Here is an 11793-nt window from a genome sequence, read left to right on the forward strand (position 1 = left end):
GACTCCACGGTTTGGTGTTTCTAGATCCCCACGGTGTCGTCCTTCAAAAACCCCATTGGCGTTAAGGTTTCCAATTCCACATCCACCGGCTCATCATCCATATCAATATCTCCCGTGTGCGGGAAGTGGTAGGGTCTGATGAATGTATGGTTGAACGACTTAATATTAGTTTCTTTCAAGTCCAACGACTCGTAGAAGATCTTTCGTAGCTCCGGGATGTTTATGATGAAGTCCTTCCGGTCCTCAATTGGAAAGAGGTTTTTGGTTGAGCTTTGGTACACAATGGTCTTGTAGAGGAACTGAAGCCTCTTTTGGAAATAATTGAGGGCTCGGATTAAATAGGCAGTCTGGGACTTCAATTGACTTCTATAATGTTTCAAGTCCGGGTCATCGAACTGGGGAGAATTGAAGATTTCATTATCGTTTATGTAATTGAAAACATCCAACATGAGCGGACTGTCGAAGTCTCGCAAGAAGTAGAATTTCACCTGGGGAAACACAGCAAACATGGCTTTTTTGAAAAGCTTGAAGTAAAGATACAAGACCTTCTCGGAGAGTGGAGCGGAGTCATCAATGATCAAGAAGCGAGAAGGAAAGAGTCGTACCCACCGACTGGTCATGCGGAAGAGGATTTCTTGTTGAATGGTATTATCTTCGAGCTGGGAGATCAAAACTGGCAAATACTCACTCAAAGTGGTGTGAGTAAATTCCCACAAATTCTGGTAGTTTTTACGGAGAATAGCATACAACTCGGGGTTACCAGGCATGGAGGTTTGACTCAAAAACTTCCCAAACTCCGCCAACAGCACCTGGTACTCTTGTAAAAATGTTGGGTCGTACCCCGGAAAGTAGATGCTCTTTTCGATGTTGTGCATCAACCTCAAGTGGATAGGGATGAGAAGAGGCGGCGTAAACCCCTTTTTGATTGACAAATCGATGTTATACTTCAACACACTGAACAACCCGTCCGAGAAACACCGTGTGGAATTGTAGGTGGCCTCCGGGTCGTAGATGGACATTAAGCTCAAGATGTAGCTCACGGACGAGCACAACTCAGGATCAAAATTTTTATTCAAATACAACCGGATCCCCTTGATGACAAAGGCGTAGTACTTTATCGACACCATTATCAAGATGTTCTTCATGTTGGTGACGTGGAGAAAGTTGTTGGCACTCAGGTCGATTAAGTTGAAGTTGTTGAAAGGGTTGGAAATCAAAAAGTTGGTGGTCAAGTTGATCAAACAACTGAACATCAAATCGGACTCGTAGCTCTTAAACAAGAATGAGTTCAACCACAAGCTGTAGAGCTCCCGGATCTCGAGCAACGACGCAAGACCCTGGTTGATCAACGGGCCTAGGTTGATCACCACATTGATCAACAACGTCCTGTAGTCCACCCGTTCTGTGGTCAACCGCTTGAACTTGTGCATAGATGCCACGGCGTTGGGCAAGAACTTTTCGGTCTTGACCGGGACCGGCGACGCCATCTGGATCAAGAGATCCTGAGAAATAACGGAGGAGCTCAAGCTCTGCAAAAGTGATTGTTGCTGAATGTCAACCGGGCTGAGGCTCTGGCCATTGGAGTAAAACCCATCCAAATTCGGGTACTCGTAGTTCATCACATTCTGTCCCAGAAACGGTGAGAGCCCCTGGTTATTGGTAATGTAGTAGACCGGATACACAATTGATAAGTCCGATGCGGTGGGAAGCAAATCGTCAAAATTCTGGCTGATAGAGTTTTGCCCATGGTTGAGGAGATTTGTGTAGTTAGCGGTGTGCGTAGGGGGATGTAAGGACTGGAGGGGGGGCGGTATTGGGGCCGGGCTGGTGGGTTTGAATCCTAGCGTCAAGTTATTGATCTCATCGTCAAGATTCGAGTTATTGGACTTGGTGGGTTGGATACTTATACCCGTCACAGCTTCGCCAGGGGGTGCCGTGGTGGTTGCATCGGGCGACACCGAGTTCTTGCCGGAATCGTTCAGAAGGCGGTACAGGTCTTCGTCCTGTTGCAAAAGCTGTCGTTGGTGTTGCTCTTTGTATTCTTTCAACTGGGCAAGTTTATCATCGGAATAGTCCAAGTATCCACACTTTACCTTATGCTTGACGCAGTTCATGCACTGGGGGAGGTCCTCGGTACACTTGACACGCCTGCGCTTACAGTTGGGACAGCCGAACTTGCTGTTTTTATGTTTTCTTCTCTTAATGACGTCTGGCGACATGGATGGAAATAGGGCTGAATTAGGGATGATCACACAAACACAACTTGGGGATTTCCACAAACACAATTGAAGATCCACAGAAATAGATGATTTCCACTGGGTGGTTTCACAGGTATCGAATAGTAGTTTACAATCCCTGAATATAGTTTTGATTATAATTTAAGAAATTTCCCACATCCATTGTAACGCGCAGATACAGAAATAGCGGTAGGCGTTAACCCCGTAAACGGTTAAACCTGCAGTCGGCACAACCAAGAAGCCGGTACGGTATAGTCACCATGGGAAGGGCCGAGACCATCCCTTGGCAATGTGAGACTGATCTGCGCGGCGATGGGTCTTCGGTAGATCGGCGATCCCCAAGATGACACCTGATTAAGGGCCGGCTAGAGGTATTTTTTAAAAAAAAAACTGACTAGGTAACGCCGCGACAACTACGTAAAGGCTATAGTTAACAAGCAACGACCGGTATTATATTGTGGCAGGGTGCATATTTCAAGGCAAACTTGCCTATTGCGGTAAAGACATGGGGCATAACAATTTCTGGATCCTACCGTATATGCACACGCACGTCGGCTCCTAGATTCTTTTTTCCCATTAATATTTATTACTAATCGGAGTTAAATAGATAGGTCTATTCACTTATAGTACATGTCATTCATATCGTCGTAGAACTTTTCTACAATATCACTCTCATCCTCCGCTTCGTAATTGTTGTTGGTTAATTGGTCGTTAAAATCGTTGAAGGCGTCGAAAAACTGCTTTGCCGTAAATGGGTCAAGTGGTTGTTCAAGATGCATTTGGAAGTCGTAGTTGGGAGTATGGAGATAATCTTTGATATCCCTGTCGTAATCATAGAGCCCTCGGTGTGGCGCAATTGCCAGGTCATGGTACTGTTCCACATTTCCGTTCAACAACTGGAAGTAATCCATTTCCATATCGCTAACCAACTTATCGCTATCGAACATGTTGGAGAACATCTGGTACCTGAACTCCAACTTTTTAGGCTCATCTACCAAGTTGCTACCATCGGCAATGTTACTGTACAACCAATTGAATACCGGATCAACTTCTGAGCCCTCGTAGTGATCAGTGGCAGCGTGCCGGAACCGCTCCTCGTAGGCAGTTCGGATTTTTTCCATGTGGTGCTTGTTATAGTTGAAGAACTGCACATCTTCCTGGATGTCAGCACAGTTGGGGAACCTCGGAAGACTAGTGAATTGCACCAGTTCGGGGATATGAAGGTAATGGTAGTTCTTGATGACGGTAGATTTAAAGGTATCAATTGGTACTTCATTCAACAGCTGCAAAATCTGCAGCTGTGTGAGTTGCACCGGCGACGACAAGTTTGCTCGAAGATGAAGCCTATCACCGAACCTGTGGTAATTAAAGGACATCAGAAGGACGTTGAGGCGTTTGCGAAAGAAGGTCGTCACCCTCACACAGTAGGTATTAAGGTCTTGTAAGACGGGGAATTGGGATAACCGGGTTGGGGTTTTATAGTGATAGTCTGGTGTGTTAAACATGACAAGGCTACCACGGAAGTCAGTAAGAAACCATCCACTAACAGTGGGGAAAATATTGTTAAGGATCATGGCTAATGTTTGGTATAACCGGAGTCCCACATATTCCACCGGGTCCTCTATGAAGTCGATGAGCTGTACCCGGCTCGGGAGGTTGATTAACCATTGCCGGAGAACTTTGAAAACCAAATGATAGTCGGCCTGAATTTGGGCTGCCGGGGTCGATTCAAATAACCCAATCAACATCTGGGTATAGTGTTTGAGGTGGTTAACATAGAAGCGTGAAATAGAAGTGAAGAGGTGAGCGTAATGAACTTCGAATTCCCATATCTGTTCCTGGAATTCATAAAGCAATGTGTGCGGATAACTGGGATATTGCCTGGAAGCGGTAGCAAATATAATCAATGCAAAGATCCGGTTAAGTTCCGGCAGTATCAGCTTCGAAGGGCGATGCCGCGCCTCTGCCACCACCAGGTGCTGGAATATGCTTGTCAACCCCTGCGAGAACACCACCGAATTATGCAAATTCTTGAACTCAAGGATGCTTACACGGTTAAGGAAATCCGACACCACAATAGCTAATTCCACGTTAAAACGGGTATGTGCAAGTACTTCCCGCAATTGCTGGATCGCCTGGTTATAGTAAAAGTGTCCAAGCTTGTAGAGCCGTCGACGCAATGCCAATTTATCCGGTTTGGACATGCTGTATCGTTTGATCGAGTTGGCCCGAATATAAAAGGTCGACAAGGCGAGAAGAGACGTTAAAATCACCCGTCTCTGGGCAGGATCGGCTGTGGCCGTGGTGGTGGTTTTGAGGAGCTGGTGCTCGTGCTGGGTCGGCGCTCGGGTTGGCACCGGAGGGAGAATCGTGAAGGTGGTGAAGGCTGAAACTGATGATGAGAGCTTTTTCATGGAATGCGGCAGTTGAATTACGATCGAATAGTTTTGTTCATTGGGATGCGATGGGAGGCAGGGAATATTTGGGACTTGGGGTTCGTGCTAGTGGAGTGATTCGAATCGAACCAAAAAAAACGGCTGTGTGTTGGCATATAAACCCTGAAACCACACCCACCTCAACTCCAATATTGAAAAATAAACTACCCTCTCACCTGCACACAGTCCCGCATGAATAGGTTTGCGGTTGAGGTGCAGAAAAATCCGCTTCGACTACCGCGGAATACCTGCCACCGCCCCGATGAGGCATGAGGGTGCGAAGCTTATTTGCGGCTTCCACCATCATGTCCATCAATATTGCTAGTCTGAACACCTTCTTAACTCAAGGTATTGACCATTATTATAATAATATTGGGATGCGCGCGATCTGCAGTAGAGCATTAGTATATTTGCACGGGGCTTGGGAACTCCATTGCTTATCGGGGCGGGCAAGAGTGGCATTTGTGGATCTATCTATGTCGACCCTTCGAACGTCTGCGAGGAGTGCACTAGCACTACCGCGGTAACTTCCCTCATCAGGGCAATTACAAGGTCGGCTATCGGCATTGAACTGCCACCGATATATTGTTTCTTGTTATCGTCTCCCACCCACTAGCCGAAGGGTAGTGGAGGATCGAGCCAATCTCACGGTAAATGCACGGACTGCATGGCTCTTATATCACTTATTTTCTAGTTATTTTCTTTCCCAAACTTTCAACCTTATTCCCTCAGCTCGCCACCTCCAGCCTCCATAATTCATCTATCAGCTTCCTCAGGGGCGTTGCCATTTCCGGTGCGTCAAAAGAATCTCCTGTAATGGATCTCCTGCAATGAGTCTCCTGCAATGAATCTCCTGCAACGAATCTGATACCCGCAGTCGTATTGGGAACAAGGGATCGTCCCCGCCTCCTACAATACGAACATATCCCAACCTTGAATCATTGGATACAACCCCAATTTGGCTTTTGCAGGTGTTGCGAACGGCGATAGTTTACTTCATGTTGAGATGCCAAATGTTAGGCCCTTTTGCATTGAAAGGATATAGGAACCTTTTGCCGATAAACATCAGTACAAGACTGCTATAGTTTAACTAATTAATAATAGCTTATCTACGAGATTTGTGATGAGGAAACAGTTGTTCAGTGGTGTCTAGCAGCCGAAATTTGAATTTGTGGCCATGTAATTGTATTTTAAATCTGATTTGTATCTCATTGGGATGAGGATGAAGATAGATCACAAAAAAAAGTTAAATGGGTCGCTGAGGCCGGTTGTACCTGATGGCTTATGCATTCTAGTTTTTTATTTTTTATTTTTACTTTCCCAATTTTTGTGCCTCCTTGAAAACTCTTGCAGGAAATTTGGAAACCGCTGTAGATCACGTATTACTAATATTTACTAATCTGCCAATGAACGGGAGCCATGTGGAGAGCTCCGATTTCTGAGAAGACCCTGTTCATGAAAGAACCCTGTTCTCCGTTGTTCAACATAAAACAGGCAGGCTATCTTTTGTACCAACATTAAGGAAGCCTTACTTTGGTGAATTTTCATTGGGGTCGTAGGAACGTTATACATCAACAATGGAGATTTCAAGGCTCCGACATACATCGATAACCGCACCCTTTTCATCTCTACACTACCGTCTACGCATTTTCTATTTCATGTTTGTGGATTAAATGTACAAATACAAAGGTGCAAGTGCACAATCACCTTTCGTTAGTCATCAAGGTTTAGTGATTCGCTGACAGTCTTTCTACTCTCATCGAAATAGAGGCTTCTGGTTTGCATTGCTGATAGCCTCACAGTATTGAACTCCCATTTGGTCTTTTGATGGTTCAAAAATTCTTCTACCAATTTGGAAGGATTGAAATCGCATGAACTCAATCCAATGTCGTAGTTGAATTCACCTGGGTATTCACAAATTCCATTGGGATTTTCGAAACATTCTTTGGGATAATAGTCAAACTCAGGGAACCTGGGCAAGTTTTCCAACCCAATCTTAAACTCAAACTTCTTGTTAAACTTCAATGGAACCTCACTGAAGTCAAGTTTTTTAGGACAAATCTCAACTAGCTTTACATCTCCTATAGATCCATCCACCAATTTTAAGTACTTTGAATCCAAAACCGACTTGTTTGATAAAAAGTGGCCATAAAATAAGGACCGAAGGTTGTAAAAGTTAATTAATCTCAACAAATTCTTTGTCTTGCCGTTGAATTCTTCAAACTGAAGATCATTCAAAGAATCCTTTTCTTTGTCAACTTTGAAGACACCACAGTCAAAGTCAATGATGGGATAGAATACATTGGTACAGTCAATATTCAAAATCGACTTGATAGGGGTTAAAATGTGAATCAATGCTTTCCCAGTGGCAATGAAGAATAAGTAAAATACTCTTTGGATAACGAACACATTAGGCCCAATCGAGTTAGCCAAACTTGGCAACATTTTGAAATATTTGTTGACCAATTCATACAATGATTTTACCGATACTATCCGAATATTATCATCTTCGGTGTTATACTCCTTATTTATATGGTTCAATTCGGTACGGAAGTCATTGTTCAAGTAATTGAGAAAGTTTTCAAACTCGATACAATCATGTTTGGGCAAGAAATCTCTAATCAGCACACTATCTTTAAGAGACTGATAAAGATTGGTAGAATTCGTCAAGAAATTCTTGAACATTTGGAACTGTTCGGTGATGGTATCGATCACGTCAAAGTTCAAATCGGGAACCAAGCAGAAGTTAACATGATTATGAAGAATGTCAGTAATGTATTTGACTCGAGGTAATAACTGATTATAGTTCTTACATTCACCCACAAACTTTTTCAATAACGAAGAGGTTCCATTGCATAACTTGATGGTTGTTCCTGCTGTAGAATTCAACAAAAAGTAACTGGAATATGATGACAAGAAACTAATACGAATGGTGTCCTCTATGTCACTTAAGGTCAACCCATCTCGAATGCATTTGATCAACTTGGCATAGTAGATATAACTAAATTTGATGAAGGTGTTCAAAACATGCTTGTCAAAGAAAAAGTCATGGTACTTCTTCTCCTTAGTTTCACCTGGATCCGAAACCTTGTCCAATTCCCCGTTATCTTCTTTCTTTATTTTTATGGAACTAACAGGATGATATGTGTTGTGGAAATTCTTCAAGTATTCACTGTTCAACACCACATTGACGTTTGCTAATAATAATCCCAAAGACTTATCAAGCAAAAATGAATTGAAAATAGGGTTGGTGAAACTGGACATGAAGAAACCAAACCAAAAGGTTCTAGATGACTCTCTATCCCAGACAGGCATATAGTAGTAGACGGCAAGTGGGTCTCGTGGTTCCTTTAATTCACTATACTTTTGTTTCGAAAACTTTGTGGGTTTAACTTGACAATTCGGCAAGCTGGTTTTCTCTCTATTCATCTTGGGAGTCTCATTTATTGAAGCAAGGTTGCTATTCCCATGGTCGTAGCCATTAAAGTGGATAGGGTTAAAGGGCACCTCATAATCAATGATCTGATAGTTGGGGAGCTCTGAATTAATGTAGCTGCTGTTGGGCACAATTTGGGCTTGCGCTTGCATTTGTGTTGTGACGGGCATTGGTATGGGCGTGTGGTACGCCGTGTATCCCGGCTGTGGGGATGAGGCTAGCGGCTGGGGCTGCGTCAATTGGTCGGTGAATTGTGGAGTTAGCGACATCTGAGAGTGTACAGCAGCCGGAGGAGACATTACTCGCTGAATCAAGCCTTGCAGATGGGTTTGGTTGGGTAGTGGGAAGATTTGTGGTTGCGGAGGAGTATCTATTTGTGGATAGAATGGTGTCTGGTACGCTAAGGTTATAGGAGACGGCTGAGTGAAGGACTTGTACGGCTTATTCTCATATGGAAAAGGCTGGAAAATCATGTCGGGATCAAACGAAAAAAACTCAGGTTGAGTGGACAGAGCACTCAGGATGCTTGGTTTACCAGTAACAGGACCAGGCAATGCGGGACTTATGGAAGAGGAAAATACACTCGTCCTGTTAATATAAGTTGAGGGTGATGAGGAGCTGATTAGTTTCCGAAACCGGCTGGGTTTGGCTGTAAAGTCTCCGGGGCCATTCAGACCACTTGATAGCAGTCGACCCTTGGCAGGGAGGTTCTTATTTCGGATCTCTTGCAACTTCTCTTCGGGGAAGTCGAGGTATCCACATCGATAGTTCTTTCTAATACAATTTGCACACATGGGAAGTTCTTCGGAGCACTTTATTCTTTTGACCTTACAGTTTGGGCACCCATCACGCGAATTCTTATGGGTTCGCCTGCTCTTTCTTTCCGGCATGATGATGATCTCATCCATAACAACGGATGTGTATTATGAGAATGACAGAAGAAACAGAGATATTTTTTGGGGCTTGCCTTCTTCGCGAACTGCTAAAATTGAGGTGCAGAAAGTCAGTGGCCAAAAGACAGGAATTTCATTTTACTGGTTGTTATATAAAGGGAATACATATAAAAGATTCCAATTATAGATGCGGCCTCACTTGTACAAATAGTCTGTCACCTTGTTGTTGATGCCTCCTAAATCGTGCAAGTGTCTTAAAGTTGGTCTCCCATGCGGACAATTCCAGGGCTTATCTAACTCCGATAAATGGGATAAAATTTTCTTCATTGTGTGAACGTTTAAATGTTGTCCGATCATTGTTGATTTCCTGCAAGCTTTCATCGCAAGCACCGAATTAATTTTTGGAAGAATCGGATGACACGGAAGTTGGCTTAAAAGCTCGACTAAATCCTCTTTATCAAATTGGATATTTTTGTATGTGGGCAAGTGAGTGATCTGATTATCGTCGTTTACTTTGAACCCATTGTTCTCTACCAAATTAATAAATTCGCTTAGCTTTTGTATTTCCACAAGGTTCAAATTCAAAGGGATGGGGGTTATGAGCTGCTGACTTTGCACCCTAAATTTATTTTTGAGGTCTTCGTAGTTGTATTTTTCATCAGACGCATGTTGGTCCACAATAAAGAGATTATCTTGTAGTCTTGTCAATATGAACCCTAGATTGAATTGTCCGATAAGTTGCATTTGATTAAATTGAAGTTTGCTGACGGAGATCTCTTTTTCAACAAGCCGTTCGTCACCTGGGTGTGTATCGTCTTTCAGTTTAAGGCTGACCACCCCTTTTTTGTGCGATTTCAAGCGGATATAATGCAGGTTTACTGTCGTTTTTAAGTTCTGGGTTTTGAAGATCTCTTCGTTCATGTAGTTGGCGAATTTAGGTTTTTTGGGTTTAGGGGCCGACAATTCGATAGGGATCCGTTTTGTGGATATTATATCGGGTTTGGGTTTATGGTCTTGAGGTTTGGGGTCTTTACTTGGCTTGAGCACAAGTTGTTGCTCCATGTTCTCAGATTCCCAGAACCTCACTAACTCTTGTCTGAACTCGTTCAAGTCCTGGGAGAAGTTGATTCGGGTCTTATCTGGGTTTAAATTCACGTCAATACTATCGTTTATAAGCACGTTCAAAATGAACACCGGGAATTGGAGATTATTGAACTGGTTGTAAACCTCGTTGATAAGCTTCATCATCTCACTGTGAATAATCGGGCGGTTGTTCAAGTAGAGGTGTTGTTTATCCTTGATAGACCTTCCTTTACCAATGGAAAGTGAAGATATGTATCCCAGAACTTTGAAGTTGGAGTTAACTTCAATATCTATTGGCTTAAGTGACTCAACCGATTTGGTGCCGTAGATGATAATGAAGTTATTTAAGAGTGAGCCCGTGCGTTGAGTGGAAATTAACACCTTCTTCTTTCCTGCCACCAGGTTTGTCACCACAAACTTTATTTGGGGGTTGATGATGATGTAGTTGTAGAGAAACAGAATCATCTTGTTGAACTCTTTTTTGATATTCTTCACAAAGTTCTTCTGACGGACAGGCAAGTTTTTGAATATGTCTGAAACAGATATCTTCATGCCCGAATCCGTCCTCTTGTTCAAAACTATTTCCTGCTTCACAAGCTCACCCATATGGTCGTATTCCAACTCGGTGGCCCCTGGTAAGCTTTCCTTGGTACTGGTGGTGATTTGAACCGATGCAACAGAACATATTGAACTCAATGCTTCTCCTCTGAACCCCAACGTCTGGACCAGATCAAGATCTTCAAACCTTGAGATTTTGGACGTGAAGTGTTTCAAGCAGAGGGTCTTATGGTCTTCTGGAGGGATACCATGGCCATTATCATTGATTTCAATGGTCTCTAGTCCATGTTCTTTGAACGCGATTTCGATCAAATCACTGCTGGCGTCAATGCTGTTTTCCACAAGCTCCTTGACAATGGACAAAAGATCTATAATCACCTGCCCAGATGTGATTCTCTGGATATCTGCCTTTTGTATTTGGTTCAACATGGCCTCGCGTTGTGTATATTTTGCAATTGCAGCGCGCCTCGATTCGCGCAGACATCTTATAGTATGGAGTTAGAGCTCAATGTGGGGAATGTGTTGAAGTTGGTGAAGGAGATATTAGTGGGGTGGATTAACTCGATTCTTTACTACCACAAGGTTTATCCCGAATACATCTTCGAGCCTTTCCGGTCGCTAAATATGGTTGTCTATCGGTCAAGGTCCAAGATGCTAAACGAGTACATCGATGACTTTATCAATAGGTTCAGTAAATTACTCATTACTTCCAATCAAATCAGTGAACTAACGCTCCTTCTTTTCAATAAGGACAAAATCTACTACAGATACTGTATCAGGTTTGATGAGTTCATCAAGTTGTCTGCTAAAATCTCCGAGGATGAGAGCAGAAGTGCAGCCATAGACATAGACGGGTTCACCTGGGATGAAATCTATAAGCAGGCAAACGCGTTTCTATTCCATCATCTACAACACCTCAAGAGTGTCATGGCACTCATGGAATTGGAGTTCAAGCTTCTCATTACCTCGAGCCTCAACTTGAATCAAGATGAAAATTGGGTGTACAACTCCAAACCCTCTCATCTCACCAACTTGAAAGCACTTGAAGAAGTGAGTGTTGGGTTCCTTAACTTCAATGCCTATGTAGAGTATCACGACATATAATTAATGAGCTTTATGAATTATTTACTATATACATATCTGGAAACTTT

At 43.1% G+C, this 11793-nt stretch overlaps 4 protein-coding genes across 4 annotated transcripts; 1 reads left to right on the forward strand and 3 right to left on the reverse strand. All coding sequences in view use genetic code 12, as the record gives it.

Annotated features, from left to right (window-relative positions):
• Positions 1-20: 20 nt before the first annotated feature.
• Positions 21-2219, reverse strand: PSN45_001300 (uncharacterized protein; the record flags this gene model as incomplete). The annotated part of the gene is made up of 1 exon (XM_006690058.1): positions 21-2219. The coding sequence occupies one exon, from the start codon at positions 2217-2219 to the stop codon at positions 21-23; it is 2199 nt and encodes a 732-aa protein (XP_006690121.1).
• A 635-nt stretch (positions 2220-2854) lies between these two features.
• Positions 2855-4441, reverse strand: PSN45_001301 (uncharacterized protein; the record flags this gene model as incomplete). Its single annotated transcript, XM_066157631.1, has 2 exons — positions 2855-3520; positions 3653-4441. 2 exons carry the CDS (start codon positions 4439-4441, stop codon positions 2855-2857), a joined length of 1455 nt encoding a protein of 484 aa, XP_066013728.1.
• A 1944-nt stretch (positions 4442-6385) lies between these two features.
• PSN45_001302 (uncharacterized protein) lies at positions 6386-11071 on the reverse strand (the record flags this gene model as incomplete). Its single annotated transcript, XM_006690055.2, has 2 exons — positions 6386-8669; positions 9423-11071. The coding sequence occupies 2 exons, from the start codon at positions 11069-11071 to the stop codon at positions 6386-6388; spliced, it is 3933 nt and encodes a 1310-aa protein (XP_006690118.2).
• Positions 11072-11134: 63 nt separating this feature from the next.
• PSN45_001303 (DNA-binding protein) lies at positions 11135-11746 on the forward strand (the record flags this gene model as incomplete). The annotated part of the gene is made up of 1 exon (XM_006690054.2): positions 11135-11746. One exon carries the CDS (start codon positions 11135-11137, stop codon positions 11744-11746), a length of 612 nt encoding a protein of 203 aa, XP_006690117.1.
• Between the last annotated feature and the right edge of the window lie 47 nt (positions 11747-11793).

This window comes from Yamadazyma tenuis, chromosome 2, assembly GCF_029203305.1.
Source record: "Yamadazyma tenuis chromosome 2, complete sequence".
Taxonomy (NCBI): domain Eukaryota; kingdom Fungi; phylum Ascomycota; class Pichiomycetes; order Serinales; family Debaryomycetaceae; genus Yamadazyma; species Yamadazyma tenuis.